General features: G+C 39.2%; 1 protein-coding gene across 1 annotated transcript in view; it reads right to left on the bottom strand.

Annotated features, from left to right (window-relative positions):
- The window catches only part of LOC136832318 (myosin heavy chain, non-muscle-like), a 172,054-nt gene that overhangs the window by 83,556 nt on the left and 65,734 nt on the right, over nucleotides 1-22,764 (bottom strand). Inside the window, 1 exon segment of the mRNA XM_067093225.1 lies at nucleotides 12,512-12,668. Within this exon segment, the coding sequence (XP_066949326.1) occupies nucleotides 12,512-12,668 (157 nt within the window).

Here is a 22,764-nt window from a genome sequence, read left to right as displayed (position 1 = left end):
GAGAGAGAGAGAGAGAGAGAGAGAGAGAGAGAGAGAGAGAGAGAGAGAGAGAGAGGTAAAATCCATCAATGAACTTCATTCACCACTGCAGCAACCCCTTCCTAAAACCCCCCCCCAACAACAAACTAGGAACTGTCTCTCCATCCGTCCACAAAAACAGACAGTTAAACTGTCACTTTTAAATACAAACGCATCCAAAGGCAATCGTAGGAATCAATCTCTCTCTCTCTCTCTCTTTAAAAACTTAATCCAAAAGTGAGACGGACTTTTAATGGCCGAAGCTGACTAAATGAGGGGAGTTAATTACTCAGCAATGAGAGAGAGAGAGAGAGAGAGAGAGAGAGAGAGAGAGAGAGAGAGAGAGAGAGAGAGAGAGAGAGAGAGAGAGAGAGGGGGATAAAATATACATCTGGCCATATGCCAGCAAGGGTTCTTGCAATCTCAACCCTGGAAAAGAGAGAGAGAGAGAGAGAGAGAGAGAGAGAGAGAGAGACAGAGAGAGAGAGAGACAGAGAGAGAGAGAGACAGAGAGAGAGAGAGACAGAGTCAAAATACATATAGTTTACTTATAAACTGATGTATACATATTCTTGTCGATCTGTACACCACCTTGCCGAGCACTCCGTTTTTGGAAAGTTACCTCTTAATACTTTTTTCAAGGGTGCTTTAATGGCCTACCGTTCCTTCTTCTAGAAACATATCTATAAGAAGAATCCTTTGTATACAGTAGTCCTTTTGCAATTATTAAGCTATATATGTGACAGTAAGCTTCGCAAGCGTCAAGCTCCTATTCGATCATCATCTTGGTAACCGCAAAATTATTTTCATTTTTTTGTGACATTTAAATTTTGCAGGTATCAAGTAAACTGCAAAAGTTTTTTCCCAAAACTTTTTTTTTTAAGTAATGGTTATAAATTCTCTTACTATGATTACAGCTGTTCATTGCCATAAACCCGACTGCTCTTTTGTACATAAATATAAAATTTTTGTACTTTTAAAATGTTCTTTCCCGTATAAAGAAATAGCGAGTGTCCACTGTTCTTTTTAATGCAAGTGTACAGACTGATGATGAAAGTATTCTTAAGTTGCTAGTAAGTGTAATGCAAGGCTTCCCTTATTTTTCATGGAAATGCAAAGAATTTATGACAAAAGTGTTCGCACTTTTAAACAATCAATAAAAGTGTTCGTAATTTAAATAGTAAAGTGTTCGTAAGTTGCTTAAACAATAAGTGTTATCAAGTGTTCCTCTTTCGGTCAAATCCCGCCGCCGAATGTGTGTCGGCCCGTCTAATTATACGTCTCGACAGGGGCAGGGGACGAGACGCGTCTTTTTCCCGAAGTTCTTTGTGAGGCGATCTCTATTAAGAGAACCCGTGAGTCTTGGAGGCCAATTCAGTGCCAAGTTCATGGTTAGGGCCACGATGGACGGGGAGGAGCCGGGAGGGGAGGGGGTGGGGGTGGAGAGGTTGTTTGAGGAGAGGCATGGATAGCATTGTTGCTAGTGCTTTCTTTGTGCTGGGGAAAAGGGGGGGGGGAAGGGGGAGAGGAGTAGGATATGCCTTTCACCCTTTAACTGTTTACCATTTCTCATTTCATAATCTTTCATTTTTTTGGGGAATAGTCTTCATTTCAAAATTCAATTTTTTCTGCATAGTTTTCTATATGCATTCATTTTTTTGAGTAGCCTTCATTTAAAAAATTCAACTTCTTTAAAGTGATTTAAGGTTTAAAAATAAATTTGTTCTGGACAGTTTAAGTTTAAAAAATTAATTTTTTTTTGCGTAGTTTTATATATTAAAAATTCAACTCTCAACAGTTTTATAATTTAAAATTTTCGATAGTATCAAAATGATTTTTCGGGAAGTTTAAGCATTAAAAATTCAAGTTTTGCATATTTTATATTTTACAAAAACTCTTTGGATAGTCTTTATTTTAAAAATCAAATTTTTGGATAGTTAATATTTTTTTAAAATGTTTCTGGATCATTTTTTAAGTTTAGAAATTTAATTTTTTCCAGCTTCGTATGGTAAATTAAATTTTTCCAAAGTTTTACATTTAAAAAATTCAATTTATGAAAATTTTAAAAATTCAATTTTTTGCAGTTTTATCTTTTGAAAGTTAAATTTTTGGACAGTATTTTATATTTTAAAAACTTAATAGAAAATAGTTTATATATAAAATTAAATGTTTTTATAGTTTTGTATTTACAAAACTAATCTCTGGATCTTATATTTTCAAAATTCAATTCTTTGTAGTTTAAATATGAAAAATCCAATTTTGGGGAATATTTTTTTTATATTCTAAACCAATTCTGTTTTATATACTGCTATTTTATTTTCCTTCCGGTTCTGCTATCATTCTCTACTGACTTCATCTAGATTAAACCCCCTTATCTTTTGATACAATCTATTCCTTGTATTTAATTAATTTTTACCTTGAATTGTATCACCATACACGTGCAGAAATGCCATGAGAGAGAGAGAGAGAGAGAGAGAGAGAGAGAGAGAGAGAGAGAGAGAGAGAGAGAGAGAGAGAGAGAGAGAGAGAGAGAGAGAGCCGGAATTAGCCCAATGACGTCTATGGACGACATAAGCAGCTAGGAATGGTTATTTAAAAGCAAGGGGGAATGAGATAGGCTAGTAACAAGGGTGAGGTAAATGGGAGGAGGGGAAGTGCCCTCTCCTGCGTGGGTGGTGGAGTACCCCTACATCATCCCTCCCCTCCCCTCCACCACTGGGTATAAGTTTAAAAATACCCCATTGACTGGCTGACCGAGGCAGCACCACCAACAGAGGCATCCCATTTAGTCCCCAAAATCTTGCCTTATGTATGCCCCAGTTAGCAACGCCTTGGGTTCACGGCGTGGAAGAAAAATTTGCCGAATTTCTGGGACCATGTTGGCCCCATTGTCGAGAAAGGGGGAGGGGTGAAATAGAGGGGGGGGGTTTCTGTCCCTTTCTACAGATTTTCTGGGTCCAGAGGGAACTGCGCCCCTTTCTGGGTCCAGAGGGAACTGCGCTCCTTTCTGGGTCCAGAAGGAACCGCACTATAAGTGAGGAGGGGGATCCCTTTCTTTTCTTCTCCTGAGCCTCTTGATCCAAGGAACAGTTCTGCTCTCGCAGGCATAAGGCGCCCCCCCCCTGGGGTTTTATGGGTCCATGTATGCCCAGAAAACCCAGAAACAAGAATGTATGCCTACACGGACCTACGACATACCCAGTCTTGTCTGGGTGCTTCCGGGACCTCTTCCACACACTGATTTTCTAAACAAGTACAACACTCAATTCACACACACAGAGAAAGAGAGAGAGAGAGAGAGAGAGAGAGAGAGAGAGAGAGAGAGAGAGAGAGAGAGAGAGAGAAAGAGAGAGAGAGACGGCAACAATAGTCAATGACGCAACCTCCTCAGCTTCTCAATTAAGTCACACAAGAAATTCCTCTCCGCACTGTCTCGGCCACGACCGATCATCATCAGCATCCGAGTCATGAATCAGCATCACCAACATCGCCGTCATCTTTCTCCTCTCGGCGTGCCATAGCAATTGTTATCATCTCCTCCTCCTCCTCCTCCGCTACCCAGTTATGTAAATAAAGCAAACTTTCTACGGACGATTCGTCCCGCTCTCTGTGTGTGTGTGTGTGTGTGTGTGTGTGTGTGTGTGTGTGTGTGTGTGTGTGTGTGTCTGCCTAGCTACCTACCGGTCGGGTGGCAGCGCAGGCGCGCGCGCGCCCGCCGCTGAGCAGTGTCGTAGAAAGTTTCCTTCAAAAGTTCTCTGGGAATCTGGTCGTAACTAATAAATTCCTACATCAGGTCATCTGCATGTGTTCAAGTCAAATGTTACAAATATATATAAATAAATTATATAATATATATATATATATATATTATACATAATTTTATTTATATATACATTATATATATATATATATATATATATATATATATATATATATATATAATTAATTACAAGCAATGTAACTGTAGCATTTGTGTAAGCATGTAAGCCTGGATATCAGCATATTCCAGAGGACCCTCTCCAAAATTCCTCCTCCTCCTATACACAACCTCCTCCTCCTCCAGCCAGGTCTCCTATACACCTCCGCCGCCGCAGCCGCAGCCGCCGCCAGGCTGCGGAGACAAACGACCCCACAAGGCCGCGACACCATCGTAAAACCTAAACCTGAAAGGAGAGGTCTTGCTTGCTTCCGAGTTCAACATCCTAAACCCCCCCACCACCAACCCTCCCTTCCCCATCCCCTGTAACATCCCTATTATCTCCCCCAACCCAAACACAAACAGAGAGAGAGAGAGAGAGAGAGAGAGAGAGAGAGAGAGAGAGAGAGAGAGAGAGAGAGAGAGAGTTTCTCTAGGTTTGTTGAACGCAAAAATTTTAAAACTCACTCTCTCTCTCTCTCATGCATCAAACTTCATCCAGGTCCTGAGACTGGATTGGGCCGGCCTTATGCCAGCATATGCTCTAGCCTCAAGTCTGCCCCTGGGCGTGATGGGGTTTTGAGACGAGGAGGGGGTGGGGCTGATGTGGACCTGTGGAGTCTACACAGACACCACAAGTCATACACATTCCGACGTGACCTTGCATTGCACAGGGAGAGAGAGAGAGAGAGAGAGAGAGAGAGAGAGAGAGAGAGAGAGAGAGAGAGAGAGAGAGAGAAAGAAAGAAGGAAACTTGTCATTTCAAGATTGTAGAGAATCCTGGGTATTTCAGGTAATAACTTGCCATACAAGTACTGGAATGCTGGAAGTTCACACATCATGAGATCTAACTGCAGGCAAATCTTTTTGTTTTAAACGTTCAGCACCAAGAGCTCTTTTATAATATATAAAGACAGTCAGCAACCCACCTGACGTAACTGATAGATGTCACACAAACAAATATAGATATATAAATGTAATAAAAATTATAAAATATAAAGATATTTGTATATATATACACACATATTATATATATATATATATATATATATATATATATATATATATATATATATATATATATATATATATATATTTTATTATATTTATATATTTATTTATTCATTCATTCTTATTCCTTCCTTGACACAATCTTTCTAGTTCATGCTGAGCACATTTAAGCCGAAGGAATGATTTGTCGACCAGACTTCCACCATAACAGACGTCTCATTTGTATATATAAAAAAGTAGCATATCAATATTTTGAACAATTTTCAATAGGAATGGAACGGAATAGAAAATTTTGGCCAAGGGCTAAGCACTGGGACCTATGATGACGAGGTCATTCAACGATGAAACGGAAACAGTAAAAAAATTCTAAAGGTGTAACAGGAAAAAAATTCTAAAGGTGTAACAGGAGGAAAACCTCAAAGCAGTTGCACTATAAAAACAACTGTTAGGAGAGGGTAGAAAGTAACATGGAAGAGGGAATATGGACGGAGGTACAGTCAAAGGAATGAAAGGGGTTGCAGCTACGGGGCTACGGATGGGAAGCAATGAGGAACCTCTTCAGTCATGCCTACAATGCACCGCGTGAGTTGCACTGACGGCACCAACCCCCTCTTCTGTCACGGGGACGGAAGGGGGGTTAAATGGGGTAAAAGAGACGAAGGAACAGCCATCCTGGGCGCACAGTTGCATGAGGTAAGCAAGAAAAACCTTGTGTGGTCGAGTGTGACTCGATCTTTTTTTTGCCCGGCCCAGATGATGCTTCAGCACTGACAGCTGATGGTCTGAAGTTTCTCTTACATTTCAGGTTGGGAAGTGACAAAAATAATACTGAATATACGTACATCATGATTTCATCCCATCAGAGTAAGGATTTTTTTTAGAGCCGAAATATTTACGAACACATGCATGAGGTCTGAGTCAAAATGCGTTTTAGATGAACAAAATACCTGACTAAAGGAATTTTCGTTCCCAGGGGGCTTTCGTGTACTGATAAGCAAGCATCTTCAGGAGAGGAGACTCGTGTAAAGCAAGCATCTTCAGGGTAACAGAGACTTGTGTAAAAACTACAAAAAAAGCATCTGCTGTATGAATCGTTTTTCTTAACTGCCAAGACAAAAATATTTTATTTAAAAGTTTTCTTCGCAAGGACTTTCGTGTCTTAAAAGCACCTTCATGAGAACAGAGGCTTGTGTACCATAAGTATACAAAAACATTTACTGCAAATGAATTTTTTCTTTTATTGCCAAGACCAGAAAAACCACCACCAAATGCCCTTGCCTGGACAAGACAAAAAAAAAAAAATAAATAAATAAATAAATAAATAAACTGACAGTGAGAGGGAAGGAAATTGGGGACTTGACCCCAAAGGAAATGACCAATCTCTCTCATAAAAATATACAACTTAAACAATCCTTCGCCCAAAACAATCATACCTACAAATATTCAACTTGCAAAGTAGCACTCATTCTATAAATACTCGCATCTTGCATTTTATTCGTATAATTCCTGGTACCATTAACATCCCTGCAATGCTGTTAAAGAGCCCAAACTATCCATTTCTTACGTGTTGGGATTCCCTGAGCAAATAAATCCCAAATAGGGAGTCGCACAAACAGGCCACTGAAACTTTCACAAGAATTAATATGCATCGATAGATAAGAGTCCTCCTTGCATGGCTACGAAACACGTAGTCCCTCCTAGGACCGATCAAATCTCCCCTAAAAATGATGCCCACACAAACTGAATACTGAAGACGCTGACGTCACGGCGACCTGCCAGCAATGCTCGAGATACACTCGCCAAAACATTCCCCCAGTTCATTTTTCTTGGACTGGCTCATTGAGATAATCAGGTGGAGATACCCGGCCCTTTGTCAAATTATAGCTGGTATTTTCATTAACGCCTCGTCTTTCTGACATTATTGCCACCAACATTTTCCTTAATACCCACCAGTGTTCCAGTCATGTTATCAAAACACTCCTAAACATCCCAGTAATATATGAAGACAAGTAAAAAATGCGCCGAATTTCTTCACCGCAATCGAGTTTTCTGTACAGAGTACAATCAAGGCCACCGAAAATGGATCTATCTTTAGGTGTTCTTGGTATAATGCTGTATGAACCGCGGCCCATGAAACTTTAACCTCGGCCCGGTGGTGGCATATCCTATAGTGTTGCCAGAAGCACGATTATGGCTAAATTTAAACCTTAAATAAAATAAAAACTACTGAGGCTAGAGGGCTGCAATTTGGTATGTTTGATGATTGGAGGGTGGATGTTCAACACACCAATTTACAGCCCTCCGGCTTCAGTAGTTTTCAAGATCTGAGGGCGGACAGAAAAAGTGCGGACGGACAGACAAAGCCGGCACAGTTTTCTTTTACAGAAATCTAAAATGTGCAGTACTCAAAGGCTGTCTATTTAAACTGAACAAAAGAGAACAAACAGCTATAAATTAACCCAATAAAACACCTATCCTGATAAAGGGAATATTAACTGAATTGAACTGAATATAGAATTTAGGCCAAAGGCCAAGCACTGGGACCTATGAGGTCATCCAACGCTGAAATGGAAATAAACAGCAGAATGTCTGAAATGTGTAACAGGAGGAAAACCTCAAAGCAGTTGCTCTATGAATCAACTGTTAGGAGAGGGTGGAGAGTAAGATGGAAGAGAGAATATGAAGGGAGGTGAAGTAAAATAAAGAAAGGGGCTGCAGCTAGGGGCCTAAGGACGGCACGCTGCAAACATCCTTAAGTAATGCCTACAGTGCACCACGTGAGGTGCACTGACGGCACTGCCCACCAAAGGAAATAGAAAAATGAACGATGAAACCAACAATAAAACTTCAGATTTCATATTCGTCCACCACCATTATTCTGCCTGTTTACTCAAATCCGGGATCATGATTTGACAGCAGCAGGCACTGGGTATCACTGGTGCCCACAGGACAGGGGCGATCCATTTTTTTTTTTTCCCCCTCTCACGGATCACCAAGAAACTGGCGAAGCGGTGATTTGCAAGCTGTAAACTCCCTTATGAACAATGACCTCAAATACCCGATCTCAGTAAAGTACCCTCCCTGAACATTCCACCTGCGGTCGATATGGCCCCCTTCCCGATTTAAATGCCCACCCTTCCTAAAATAAACACTCCTTGAGCACCATCTTCCCTCGCCTCCTATCTTCAGCCGAACGGCAAAAAGGGGTCAACCTTGAGAGAGAGAGAGAGAGAGAGAGAGAGAGAGAGAGAGAGAGAGAGAGAGAGAGAGAGAGAGAGAGAGAGAGAATTTACGAAACCTAATTCCGGGTTGATGGAGAGAGAAGTAGCAATACTTCTGTTTATCAAAAGTGCCGCGGTGCTTCGCAAATTCCGGCCCCCGCCAACGTGAAGTGGTCATAGAGTTATGGTCAATTTTGGGTCAGTTTTATCTAAATCGACCTTCCATAACTCAGGGAGGGTTCTTGACCGGGCACCGAAGTGCCCGATATAGGGTTTTAGCGTAGTTGAAGAGGACAAAGGTCAATTGGAGGGTAGTTTAATTTACTGATTAGCGTCCACTGGCGTCGCAGCCGCTCGGGTCGTCGCCGACTTTCGGAAGCTGTCGCCTACAATAGGTTTTAACTTCTTAAATCTCAAAATACACTAACTGGACAAATCGTGGCGCAGACAACGACATACCGAGAGAGAGAGAGAGAGAGAGAGAGAGAGAGAGAGAGAGAGAGAGAGAGAGAGAGAGAGAGAGAGAGAGAGAGAGAGAATCTGACAATTTTAGCTTGTCACATTACTGGCAACAGCAAAGGGTCCATAAAAAAATAAATAATAATAATAATAATCCCCGGAGAACGTTAAATACTGAATTCTGGTGACATATCGACCTTGTCGAATCTATAACGAATAATATCAAAGATCCCGATATCACACAATAATAATAATAATAATAATAATAATAATTCTACCACCCACACCATGGCTAAAAAACCAGCACGAACCATCTTTTAAAAAAATGGAACTTGAGAACTTTACACATTCCTTCACACGGTTCACTCCAGCACGAGTAGACTGCGCACTATAGCAGATGAGCCTTTATTGTCCTTGGCACATGCAATGTGCAATTGCCCATAAACATTAGGGGGTAAAGAGCGTACCCAACAGCCTGTCTTAGATTAAAACGCTCAAGTTGGAACATGAAGAATTGTTCGGTAGATTTCATTCACACTTCCCCGACCTGCGAAGATTCTGCGACTAGAACCGACAAGGGTAATCCGTAGCATTAGATTGGATTGCGTTAGAACTGAAGGGTACTTGAAGCTGTAATGGCATTCAGAAATTCACTATATATAAACTGTAGAACAGAGAGAGAGAGAGAGAGAGGAGTCAGAGAGAGAGAAAAGAGAATTTAAATTGAGACCTAATAGAGGGGCGGACATCCTAAAGGAATTTAAAAAACCCTAAAAAAAAAAAAAAAAAAAAAAAACTACGCGTGACCTTTGACCCCATACTGTACATCTGCTGGAGCACCTTTTTTTATAATTTAAAAAGTCAGTTTAAAATGGAAAAAAAAATTCCTTAGCGGGGAAGGAAAAGACGCAGTTACTATATTCCCCCGAAGATTAAAAAAAAAGGGGGGAATAAAAAAAAAAAAAAAAACTTGAAATAGCACTGCGCAAAAACACTCTGCACAAGAATGTCATTGTTTTGTGAATTAATCAAAATGGGGATCGTAAGAGCATTTATAATACATAATGGCATAATGATTTGAACGAGTTTACTATTATTATTATTATTACTCACAACATACACCCCTATTCATACGGAACAGGCATACAAAACATCTAATCATACAAGAACGCGTCCACAAAAAATCAAAACAGGCATACAAAACAAAAAGATCGTATCCACACAAAAGCAAAACATAAAAAGAACGTGTCCACAAAAAAAAAAAAAAAAAAAAAGGCAGATTTTCTCTCTTTTGTTTATACCTTAAATAAAACACTGATTGAGCCAAGTGGCTCACAAAAGCCTACTTGAAGACAGCATTCCATTTCCAAATACGCCGAAAGTCGTTCTGGCAAAATCTTATTACAATCAGACACCTCGCCAACAGAGACTCCCGCAAGAATGTTTCGGATTCCATTTGCGTGAGAAGCAAAAAATTATTTCGAGAATACTGAATTAACTTGATTCATTCTGGGTTTGAAAATAAATTTTCAAGAATATCACAAATAGATCATTTGCGAGTCAGGAGTCAAATTAACTTCTCGATTCTCTTATTACTCACACACCAATGAAATTAATTTAATTAAATACAAAATATGTGTGTGTGTATATTTATAACATGCGTGTGCATTTTGTACCTCAAATAATGTTAAGAACTCTCAAAAATAAGTCACAAAGATCTTTTGTATACCACAAAAAATATACAATCTAAAATACGTAAAAAAAAAAAAAAAGCAATATAAAACAGGCAAAATCTAAAAAAAAAAAATCAAAAGTACACAAAAAATAAACCACCAAAAAATAAAAAATATCCGTGGAGAGAGAGAGAGAGAGAGAGAGAGAGAGAATGGAATGCAGCAGTGAAGCGAGGAGGCCGTCAGGGGAAATTTGTCGACTAACCCTGATGATGATAATGATGCCCTTCTAAAAGTATACAAAACAGCCTCGTGATGACATACCCTGGCCCGAGGCAGGTCAATGTACCCTAATTCGATCGGTGCGAGGAGAGCGCAGGCAGGCAGGCAGGCAGGCAGGCAGCACGCACGCAAGCACGAACGCAGGCATTGAAGATGAGGGGGCAGTGAGTAAAAACGTATAATTGGAAAGAGGGCGCGAAGTAATGATGTGGGTATAGGATTTAAGAGAGAGAGAGAGAGAGAGAGAGAGAGAGAGAGAGAGAAATTCTGCATGGGATTAAATGATATACAAAGTGAGAAATTAGTGGGTATAGGAATAAGAGCAAGAGAGAGAGAGAGAGAGAGAGAGAGAGAGAGAGAGAGAGAGAGAGAGCATCGAATATTAGTGAAAAACTATAATAAAACTACTAAAATAAAGACGGAAAATTCTTCAAAACAATTCTGAAAACCCATTGAAAAAAAAAAGGGTTGTCACAATGGTTGTCAAGAAAAATGACAGTTTGCAAAATCTTGCAACCTTGGCCATCTCGCTCTGTCACCCCTGCCCCCATCCACCCCTCTCTATCCCTACCCCAAACCTTAGCCTGCCAGCCCTGCCCCACACACAAAGAAACATGGCTCTTCTCCAGAAAGATATCTTGCACATCTAAAAGGAGACTAATTTCTTTCTTTGACAATTTGCCTCTCTTGGCGTTTGGAGAGAGAGAGAGAGAGAGAGAGAGAGAGAGAGAGAGAGAGAGAGAGAGAGAGAGAGAGAGAGAGAGAGAGAATCACCTGACAAAATAGCTTAACATCTCGACCATTACTTCACAGCTGTGGTAAAATAACTTAATATATGGATTGTGAGAGAGAGAGAGAGAGAGAGAGAGAGAGAGAGAGAGAGAGAGAGAGAGAGAGAGAGAGAGAGAGAGAGTCTCACAAGCAATCTTCGCTACTTCATCCTCACTAAATCCATTGCTCATTACCCCTTACCCACAACCCCCGTCTCTCTCTCTCTCTCTCTCTCTCTCTCTCTCTCTCTCTCTCTCTCTCTCTCTGCTTTTGGGATCCTATCCAAGTCACACGGATGTCAGACAAGTGTGTTGCCATCATATTTCAGCGAGAGGCAAAGAAAAGCCAAATTGGCAACTCGAGTTTACTTGCAGCTATAAAGACATCAGAGAGGCCACTTCTACATCGTAATGCAACAAGCAAAACTTGACGGCTATCAACAATTTATTTTTGCCGTAACTATCAATTCACTCTTCAATAACAGCTCTCCAATTTAACATTTTTCTTAAACATGCGAATGTATGTATTTAATTTATATGGCTTTAATTTTATATAATCATAAAAATGTTTACGCTACCAAACCTTAAATTATTACTTTTACCATATCTTGGAACACGGATCTATACGCGTAATCAGTGGCTTTAATTAAAATCCCTTCAATAAATCCGACTATCCATTTTGTACATAAATCCCAACTCCCAAAAATCCCCAACGTTTTCTTCACCCTGTAAGACATAATCCAGACGCAATCTGTGATAACAAAAATCCCCCTTTTGTAAATCCTAACATCTCAGCTTGAAAATAAATCCCCCACTCGCTTATTTCCAAAGCTCTCCTTACCTCGCAACAAGGATTTATAAGCACAATCAATGTTGGCAATAACGAGTGCCTAGCCCATTTAAACACCCATCTGATAACTTACATCTCTGTCCTTATCTTTAAAATAAATCCAAGCTTTTAATCAATTCGTATCTTTCATTCCCCGGTAGCATATAATACAGATGTAATGGAAAAAATCCCCACTGAATAAATCCAGCTCTTCCCCTACCTCTGAAATCCTAAATATCTCTGGTCCTCCCTCCTCCCCTCCCCAACTCCCCCAACACCCAAATCGTTCGACCCACCGTAACCCCCCCAAAAACCCAAATCTTTCGACTCACCTTGCAACATGGACCTATAGGCGCAGTCTGTGATGGCGTACACGTGGGGGGGCATCTCGTGGCGTTTCTTGCCCTTGTACATTTCGATGACCTTCTCTGTGTAAATGGGCAACCGGCGGTACGGGTTGACCACCACGCAGAAAAGACCAGAATACGTCTGCAAAGAAGAAATTGAGTACATTAGAAATTGGCTGATTGGGTAAGCAAAGAGGAAGCAAAAATTAAAAAATGTAGATTTGGTAACTGATGGGGTCCGTTTCAACTGACTAGATGGCTATGTATTTAAGATCTGTTGTGATTATTCCAGGCCTGGAAGATTGTATGAATGTAAGATCTGTTATAATCTTCATGCCAGGGATACTGTATATATAAATATATCTACCAACGCCTGAAAGAATCAGATATATTATACTATCCAATGCCCGAAAGACTAAGATCTATTACATATATTCAATGCCAGAAATACTATTTTGTTAAGATCCTAACTATTCAATGCTAAAAAAATTAAGATGCATTTTAACTATTTACCGCCTGAAATAATTAAGATTATTACTACTATCACTGCTTGATTTACTGTACGATCTATATTATTATTCAATGCCTTAAAATGACTACAAGATCTATTAGAACTATTCAATGTCTGAAAGACTGATTACCACAAGTAGTCCGTGACTGAAAGAATTATACGGTTTATAATTGAAATACCAATAGTAGTTGAGATATCCATATAAGAAAATAGTAGTAGTAGTAGTAGTAGTAGTAGTAGCAGCAGTAGTAGTAGTAGTAGTAGTAGTAGTAAAAACACTGAAATCATTAAAATGTTCAATGACAATACAATGCACACTAAAATTCAGTACTTGTGAATTAACCATGTCTAAGAAATACGGAGAATTGAATTGTCCCCCAAAAACCCAAAACACACACACACACACACACACACACACACACACACACACACACACACACAGAGAGAGAGAGAGAGAGAGAGAGAGAAATATATTTCTCAGCTTTCAACTCGAGAGAGAGAGAGAGAGAGAGAGAGAGAGAGAGAGAGAGAGAGGAAATATATTTCTCAGCTTTCAACACAAAGAGAGAGAGAGAGAGAGAGAGGAAAAATATTTCTCAGCTTTCAACACACGAGGGAGGAGGAGGGGAGAGGGGGAGGGGGGGGGAAGGGAGAGGTGGGGAGGTGAAAGTTACCTGTCCCTGCCCTCATAATGAGCCAATTAGAAAACAATGAAAGGTGCACATAGCCAGCAGGTGAGCAAGTGGACGACCACTGACGCGACGGCTACACCTCACGATTCGCCCGAGTGTAAAAGAAATGCCTATGTACACTGTGTGCTGATGTATACTGTAAGCATACTGTAATTGTACATGATCTAAGTTCAATCCTTTTTACAAAAAAATAATAAAAAAAGACTCAGTGTTGACATACTGTAATTGCACATAATCTAAGTTTAGTCCTTTTTATTAAAAATAAAAAAATAAAAAAAAGACAGAGTTGTGTGATTTCAACTTCCAAAGTCATCACCAGGGCACTTCTCGATAATGAGAACGCTGATAAAGTTGCCGTGTTACAATTGATAAGATACCGGAGCGCAGATTGTGTCGATCTTTGAAACAATTCCAAAGGTATTCGTGGACTTCCATTTTTATCGTAAGCTTCTCGGGTGTCTGGGGACTTTTAAAAGCTGATTTATTTATTTATTTATTTACTTTTAATTTTATGGGTTATTTCGTTCTGTGAAAGATTTTCTTTAACTAACGTCAAGTCGAGCAAAGAATTTTAAAATACGGTATAAAAAAATTACTGAAAATCTATCCTGTGGTACCATTTTAAAGCAAATCATTATTCTTGTTCCCAAATTTTATCGAATGTTGTATCACCCCTTTTTTATCTGTTTGAAAGATTTTTAGCGTTAATAGAGACTGAGAAACTGATTAAATAGGGTTTAAATTCTTATAGTAACAAAGTTATTCTCTGTGGCCCGAATTTAAAATAATCTTCTTTATCTTGTTCTCGGATTTCATCGAGTATTACATCACTCCTTTATCTGGTGTCACTGTTATCGACAAGCCAAGCGGAAAAATCGACAGCGAGATAACGATGATAAGTAACAACAAAATTTACTCAAATACTCAAGATTGTACTTTTGAAGAAAAAAAAAAAAATAAAAAATATACCTCCCACGGTATAAGATATGATATCGATAAAAATATAAAAATATATACAGAAAAAAGGTCCAACTACAAAATATTCACGCGTCATTTAGACCCTATCCGGGTAAATTCACTACAGGCTTTTTTTTTAAGCCTAATTTACTCATGAATACAAAAACGACTCAACATTGTACTTTTGGGAAAAAAAAAAAAAAAAATCCACCTTCCAGGGTAAAACATATTGATAAAAATACACATGCATAAAAAAGGTCCAACTACAAAAAAATTTACACACGTCATTTAGACCCTATCCTGGTAAATTCACTAAAGGTTTTTCATTTTTATTTTTTATAAGCCCTGCAGTCTTAAAACTTCACAACAAACAAATGGGATAATTATTCAAGGATTGCTGCAAAACCCTCCAAATCCACAGTCGAGTAATCCGCTTAGAGAACACCGCTCTGGACAGTGGGGTGGGGTGGGAGAGAGACAGGGGACTGGACATCGATTCATCTTACTCGAAAACAATCCTCTCGAGTCCTTGTCAATCATTCACGGGAAAGGGGTGAATGGAGTAGTAGTAGTAGTAGTAGTAGCGTAGTAGGAGGAGGAGGAGGAGGAGGAGGAGGAGGAGGAGGAGGAGGAGTAGGAGGAGGAGGAGGGAGGAGGTGGAGGAGGAGGAGGAGGAGGAGGATTTCAAAAACGTATAAGCTTTCTATGACGACCTCAAAAGCTAAGAGGTTCTTTCCAATTTGCAAAATTGTTTATCACAGTACTGACACACGGGTTAAAATTATTATAAAGATTCTAATGTAAATATTTCTTTACTATAAATATTTAATGTAAATATTTACTAACACAGGGGTTTAAATCATTATAAAGATTCTAATGTAAATATTTCTTTACTATAAATATTTAATGTAAATATTTCTCCAATGTAAATATTTCTTTACAACAAATTTCTTTACCACAAACATTTCTTCACTATTTTAAATATTTTTTAACTAAAAAATAATTTACACAAATATTTCTTTAATAATATAAATATTTATATTACACTACTTCTACAAGCTATTTCGCTATTAATCTCAATCTCTCTCTCTCTCTCTCTCTCTCTCTCTCTCTCACACACACACACACACACACACACACTCACACTCACACACTCACACACACACACACACACACACACACACCCATTCTTCATGACATTCACTCCCAAACCGTTATACATCCACCCATGTCAAGAAGATCCCGCCCCCCGGCCCCTAACACCCGTGGGTACCCGTCCTAACTCCCATCCCTTCCCGGCCTTGAACTTGCCACGCCCCCAAAAAAAAGGCGTTATGCTTGCCGCTCGCGTGCACGCGCGCGCGAGAGCACACACACGCACGCAAGAAGCCCACCAGGATGAGAGTGACGACACGCACGCAAAGCAAACGTTCAAGACTGCGGCGTGAAGGAATGCAGTTGCAATATCTTGCAGTCTGGGACGATCATCTCAAGACTTAAAATGTTCACTTCCATTATTTTTTTAAACTTATGAGGTATGAGGTCGGATGTACCTCATACCTGCCCTGCGGTGCATTTCCTCTCATCTAATCCCATCTTTGAGGGACGCCTCTTGAACTTATTATGGATTTGTGAAAAAAAAAAAAAATTTTTAATGGCGTTTTTCCACAATTACCAGGAATCTTTCTTGTAAATGACCATATATTTTGGAAATTTGAATTTCAATGGCCCTGTGGGGTTGCCCCATAAGAATAAGGTTCATCTACTACTACTAATACTAATAATAATAATAATAATAATAATAATAATAATAATAATTATATAGTTAAAGTCCCGTTCTGTTTTGGAAATATAGTTTTAACAAAATTCACTCCAGTTTCAAGACCAAACTGTAGTTACCTAAGTTGGTCTTTAAACTTTAGTGAATATTATTATTATTATATTATTATTATTATTATTATTATTATTATTATTATTCAGAAGATGAACGCTATTCTTATGGAACAAGCCCACAGGTCCACTGAAACTCAAACTTCCAAAAAATGTTCATTTGCAAAAAAAGGTTCCTGGTAACAGTGAAAAACAGCGATGCCATGTCAAAAAAACATTTTCACTAGTGTTCTCATCATCTTTAATAATAATAATAATAATAATAATAATAATAAAAATAATAATAATAAATAATCCAGATGCCGAATGAATTTTGCGACTCATCTCCTTTCGTGAGAGCGTTCCTACCACTTTAAAAGTGTGGGATATAAACAGCGGTGTTCTAAAGAATATTGCAAATCCACTTGACAGTTGCTTAGAACTTTAAATTCGCATTCGGTGGAAAAGCATCTCTCAAGTCAGGAGGAAGAGAACTCTACAAACTTCTAAGACAAGCAACGCTTATCGAGGCTCTGTGATTATGAAAGGAGTGAGTAATTCCATTATGTCACACGGAGGAAATATAAGAAGTTTGCTGCTTCCCAAATTACAGTGTTGACCAGAGAGAGAGAGAGAGAGAGAGAGAGAGAGAGAGAGAGAGAGAGAGAGAGAGAGAGAGAGAGAGAGAGAGAGTGCTTTCAAGTTTACACACATACTTGAATTAGGAATTTCTACTAGACAGAAGGTTGCAGAAATAAGGACGACTTTGAAGGACCCATTTCCCATGGCCTGTCTGTCTGTCTGTCTGTAACAATTAAAGAGAAAGAAAAAAAAAAAACTTTCCCCTAACGTGTAGTGGCAGCCGTCATCATCATCATCATCATCATCATCATCACCGTCAGCCATGACAGCTCTAGACATTCCGTAAGAGCCCAAATAACCAGTTCTTCCCTCAAAAGTACTTTTAAGCCCTGCTGCTGCAACACCCGTTAAGTTTGTCATGCACCCAATCCCTTGCCCTCTCCTCCCCTCCACTCCCACCTCCCTCTCCCCTCCCTCCCCTCCCTCCACCCATTTCCTCCCTCCCCCCCCAACCACCAAATCCTTTCCCCAACCCCCACTCACCGTGCAGCAACAAGCCTGCAGCAAGAGAGAGAGAGAGAGAGAGAGAGAGAGAGAAGGATGTCCATCACGCATGCAGGATCACAGCACCAGGACCTGCATAGCACTGCCTATCAGGCGTGATATGGTACTTTCCGCGTGGCTGGATTCTTATCTTCAACGTCCTATGACTACCAGTGCTACCGCTATTAATAATACTAATTGTAGCTATTAATAATACCAAAACTGTGTGCCCTAGGGAAGGCTATACTGCCTATCAAAGCGTGGTAATACTCCCCCAAGTGGTAAGGAGTCGTTTATGTAGAAGCCTTTTATAAATGCGTATGTAGAGGCACTCTATAAATGTTTGGGTAGAGGCATTCTATAAATGTTTAGGTAGAGGCCTTCTATAAATGTTTGGGTAGAGGCCTTCTATAAATGTTTGGGTAGAGGCCTTCTATAAATGTTTGGGTAGAGGCCTTCTATAAATGTAGAGGCCTTCTATAAATGTTTGGGTAGGCCTTTCTATAAATGTTTGAGGCCTTCTATAAATGTTTGGGTAGAGGCCTTCTATAAATGTTTGGGTAGAGGCCTTCTATAAATGTTTGGGTAGAGGCCTTCTATAAATGTTTGGGTAGAGGCCTTCTATAAATGTTTGGGTAGAGGCCTTCTATAAATGTTTGGGTAGAGGCATTTTATAAATGTTTAAGAGGCCTTTCTAAATGTTTTAGAGGCTATTGTTTAACCTTCTATAAATGTTTGGGTACTTCTATAAATGTTTGCATTAGAGCCTTCTTTAAATGTGTAGGCATTTTATGAATGCGTACGTAGAGGCCTACAAATGCGTGCGTAGAGGTATTTTATAAATGTTAAAGAACAGGCATTCTACAAATGTTTAAGAGTTCTAAGTAGAGGCATTCTCTAACTGCTTACATAGAGGCATTCTCTTAATGTGTAGGTAGAGGCCTTCTATAAATGCGTTCATAGAGGCATTCTATAAATGTGTACGCAGAGCCCTTCCATAAATGCGTTTGTAGAGGCCTTGTTTAAATCCGTACATGAGTACAACAAGTCATATTATACATGCGTACATAAAGTCATTCTATATATGCGTCCATAGTCATTCTATATATGCGTACATCAAGGCATCTTAGCGTACACGAAGAGGCATTTTATAAGTGGGTACGTGGAGTCGTCCTATGAATGCATACTTAAAGGCATTCTATTCTATGATGACATACCTTCGTTGCTTAACCCATACAAAACTGCTTAACATTTATTTTAAGCAAAGATACCCTAACCTAACTGAACTTTTAAAGCGCAGGTTCCCTAATCCCTCCAGAGTGACCTCATTCCAACATTCTAACTCACAATTTTCACATTTCAAAGCTGACAGTTATCAGCTTAAGGGAAAATTGCTCAGCCATGCTGACTCTTCTCTTCTCAACATGCAAATTTCACCCTGACAAAAACACTTGAATATTTTAAATGTTTTAATATTTAAAAATTTTAAAGCTTTTGCTTCACACCTCTTTGCTGATCTAGTGGATATGAGTTAAAAATAAAAATAAAAAAAAACTTAATTTTCCAATTTTCTGAAATTAATTTTTTTTTACGTCTCGTAATAGTAAATTGCAATAGATGTCAGATAAACTAAGTTCACATTTCTTTCAAGGCTAGAGCCAGGTAGCTAAAAACCCACATTTTTAAAAGTCAGCCCACTCCATAATGTTTGAACAAACTCACTTCACCTCGTAATAAGTAAATATTCATTCCAATTAAAGTGTCAAATCAATCATCCAGGAGATAAAAAAAAAAAAAAAACTTTAAAAGCTTCAAAACCCTGCAATGCAACCTCCCAACTCCGTTGCAACAATTCAACCTTCACCCCTATTCTCTTCATTAATCCCCCATCTCCCCTTCACCCCCACCTGCTTATAATCTCCCCTTCACCCCCACCTGCCTATAATCTCCCCTTCACACCCCCACCTCACCCTATCCACCCACGAAAACCCTCCACAAAACACCCGCACGGAGTCACACCCACTTCATCCCAACTTTTAAAAAGGAGTACTCCTCTGCCAGGCACCAAATGAGGTATACCCAAGGAGGTATACCCTACCCCAGGGGTTAGGGGGGGGAAATGTGGGGGAGGAATCCTGAGTACTCTCTCCTACAAGATCATCCTCATCCCTCCTCCTCCTCCTCCGCCCCTGCACTGGGGAAGGGGAGGGGATGGACGGAGTAGGTATAGTGGTGATCTGACCCTCAGACCTACTGAGTATAGAGGGTTGGTTCTCTTGCCCCGGTACTCTCACCAAGCCCGACCCAGACCCCTCCCCATCCCCACGTCCCGAAGCAATAGAGGTCAACCACCTGTTCGCAAAGAGGTGACAAGCACCCCTTAATGACAAAGTCTAACCAAGTCCCGATCGTGAGATCCATTCCCGAACAGTCACTGCAAGCTGCAACAGCAGTTAGGCCCTCCCTGGCGCCTTATTTCCCGGCCCGAAGACAACATATTGTTGGGGGAAGAGAAAGAGCGAGAGTGTGATGACGCAACTAAAAGTTCGTGGTGGTTGTATTATAATCGCGTACATCACAAGCAAGACCCATATTGCAAAAGAATGCGCAGTGGCATTTGAAACCTGAATAGTATGTGCAAGAAAACAGTTTTGTTTGTAACACATTTTCACATTTGTTAAGGGGGAGATCTGTGTTTATGAAACCTCCAGTGGTTTTAATGAACAAAACATTTCTTCTGAAGTGTGCAGAGATTAAATAGCAGTTACAACGATTTGTGCGCAGAACAATTTCGTTGGTACAACAATATTCGGAGAATTTTGTCATTTAATATTCGGAGAATTTTGTCATTTAATATTCGGAGAATTTTGTCATTATGAAACTACACGAAACTTAATGTCTTGATAGAATGGCCAAAGAGTGGCGAGATAAGGCAAATGACACACAGGCAAGAAAAAAACCACACGTAAAACTGAACACTTCTTAAATTTGCAAAAAAAAAAAAAAAAAAAAAAAAGGACCCAAACAACATATCAGGCGAAAGTGGTTACCCTTCCTGAACACTGATGCCAACTTCTGCTTCAAGAAATACTGCAATAAAAGCCAGTGGCTTTCATCAATAACAGACATCCCCAACTCTCTCTCTCTCTCTCTCTCTCTCTCTCTCTCTCTCTCTCTCTCTCTCTGGTAACGCCCGAGCAAACGAGAAACGGGCATCATTACAGCGTCAATGTCAAATCATTCGTGACAGCAGTACACAAGGATACGCCAGATGTCTTTTCAGGTGAAAGAAAGATTCTTCCCTTTCTCCTCTCGTCAAAGGAATTCCAAGAAAAGCTTTTGCGCAATTTCATCAACCAGGCAGGGACTGCGTCGTGCAACACTGGCACATCTTCCCTTTGAGAAAAACAAATAAAGAAAAACAAAGATAAAATAAATTTTCAAAACATAACTCTAAAAGCCCTCTTATGGAAAACTTATAACTCTTTGGGATACTTGAACACTTTAGAAAAATGAAAAATCACTTTAAGTCATCCAAATTGAAACTAAAAAATAACTAAAACCTTCTCTTGGAAAAACTCTTTGGGAAAACTTGAACACTTTAGAAAAATTAAAAACAACTTGAATTTTAAAAACAAACTAAAAAAAAAAACCTCTCTTGGAAAACCTGAGAACTTTAGAAAAATTAAAAACTTTATAAAAACGAGAAACACTTTTAGATTAAAAACAACTGGAATTTTAAAGTTATTAAAACACTCCAAGAAAAAAAACTAAAAATCCTCTTGAAAACTTGAGCATTTTAGAAATTTTTTTAACAGAAAATAATAATCATAAAAATCTTTGAAAACCTAAAAAACTTTTCAAGGCTTAAAACTTCAAAACTTCTGGAAAAATTCCCTCAAAAACTGAAAACTGAAAAAAACTTCATACTAAACTTCTGAAAAACTGAAAAAAAAAAAACTTCATACAACTTTTTGAAAAAACAGCTTTTTAGAAAGAAAACTAAGAAACTTCAGAGTACAGTAATAATAATAATAATAATAATAATAATAATAATAAAAAAATTAATACTTAATAATAATAAGAAGAAGAAAGAAGAAGAAGAAGAAGAAGAAGAAAGAAGAAGACAGAAGAAGAAAGAATAATAAGAAGAAGAAGAAGAAGAAGAAGAAGAAGAAGAAATTTAAAACATCAATTCCTCACTTGAACCTATAAATAACAATAAAAATACACTATGGAAAAAAAAAAAAAAATAAAAAAGGCATGCAGCTAAAACCACACGACACCAGACCCCAACAAGCCTAACAAATGAACGTGGATGACAAAAACGCCCCTTTCCAATCATTTGGGACTTACGCCTTGCGCATGGGACTCAGGATTTACGCAACCTGCATACTCGACGTCCGTACGGGCAGCTAACAAATGACTGACAGCGGCTGTAGCGTATTTAATAGACAGGGTTCCGTTTACGCATTCACGCAATCTCTGTAACTTTTAGTTGATTGATGGCTTCTGAATACAGGATTTAAAATACAGTACAGGTATAAGCTTGGAAGAAATAGTCCTGGAACAAAATAGGAATAATTATGTATGAACTCGAGCTATTCAAAATGTAACAGTGATAAATAGAGATTGTGTGATTTATTTATACTTTACATAAATACGGATACATTATACTAAGCGCATGCGCAGCTGGACGACTCCATACATGAAAGGCCAGGATGTATCTCCATATGATTCAAAAAATGTTTTGTATCTAAGATTCGCGTTCCAGTCACTCGGCCTTGAGAGAGAGAGAGAGAGAGAGAGAGAGAGAGACTCTACCCCCTCTAGGCCTAACAAGACACGGATGACAAGGCCCGTTCGAGATACAAAAAAACGGAGATGGCGTCTTCCCTTTGTATTATCAGATAAGGTCATCTCGCCAGGTCACAGAGAGAGGAGAGAGAGACAGAGAGAGAGAGAGAGAGAGAGAGAGAGAGAGAGAGAGAGAGAGAGAGAGAGAGAGAGAGAGACACTTAAGTCTGGAACAAGTCATTATAATAATGGACCGGACCTTCATTTTTTTTAAATATAAAAAAAAA

Source organism: Macrobrachium rosenbergii, chromosome 49 (genome assembly GCF_040412425.1).
Source record: "Macrobrachium rosenbergii isolate ZJJX-2024 chromosome 49, ASM4041242v1, whole genome shotgun sequence".
Taxonomy (NCBI): domain Eukaryota; kingdom Metazoa; phylum Arthropoda; class Malacostraca; order Decapoda; family Palaemonidae; genus Macrobrachium; species Macrobrachium rosenbergii.
This window is presented reverse-complemented; position numbering and strand designations above follow the sequence as displayed.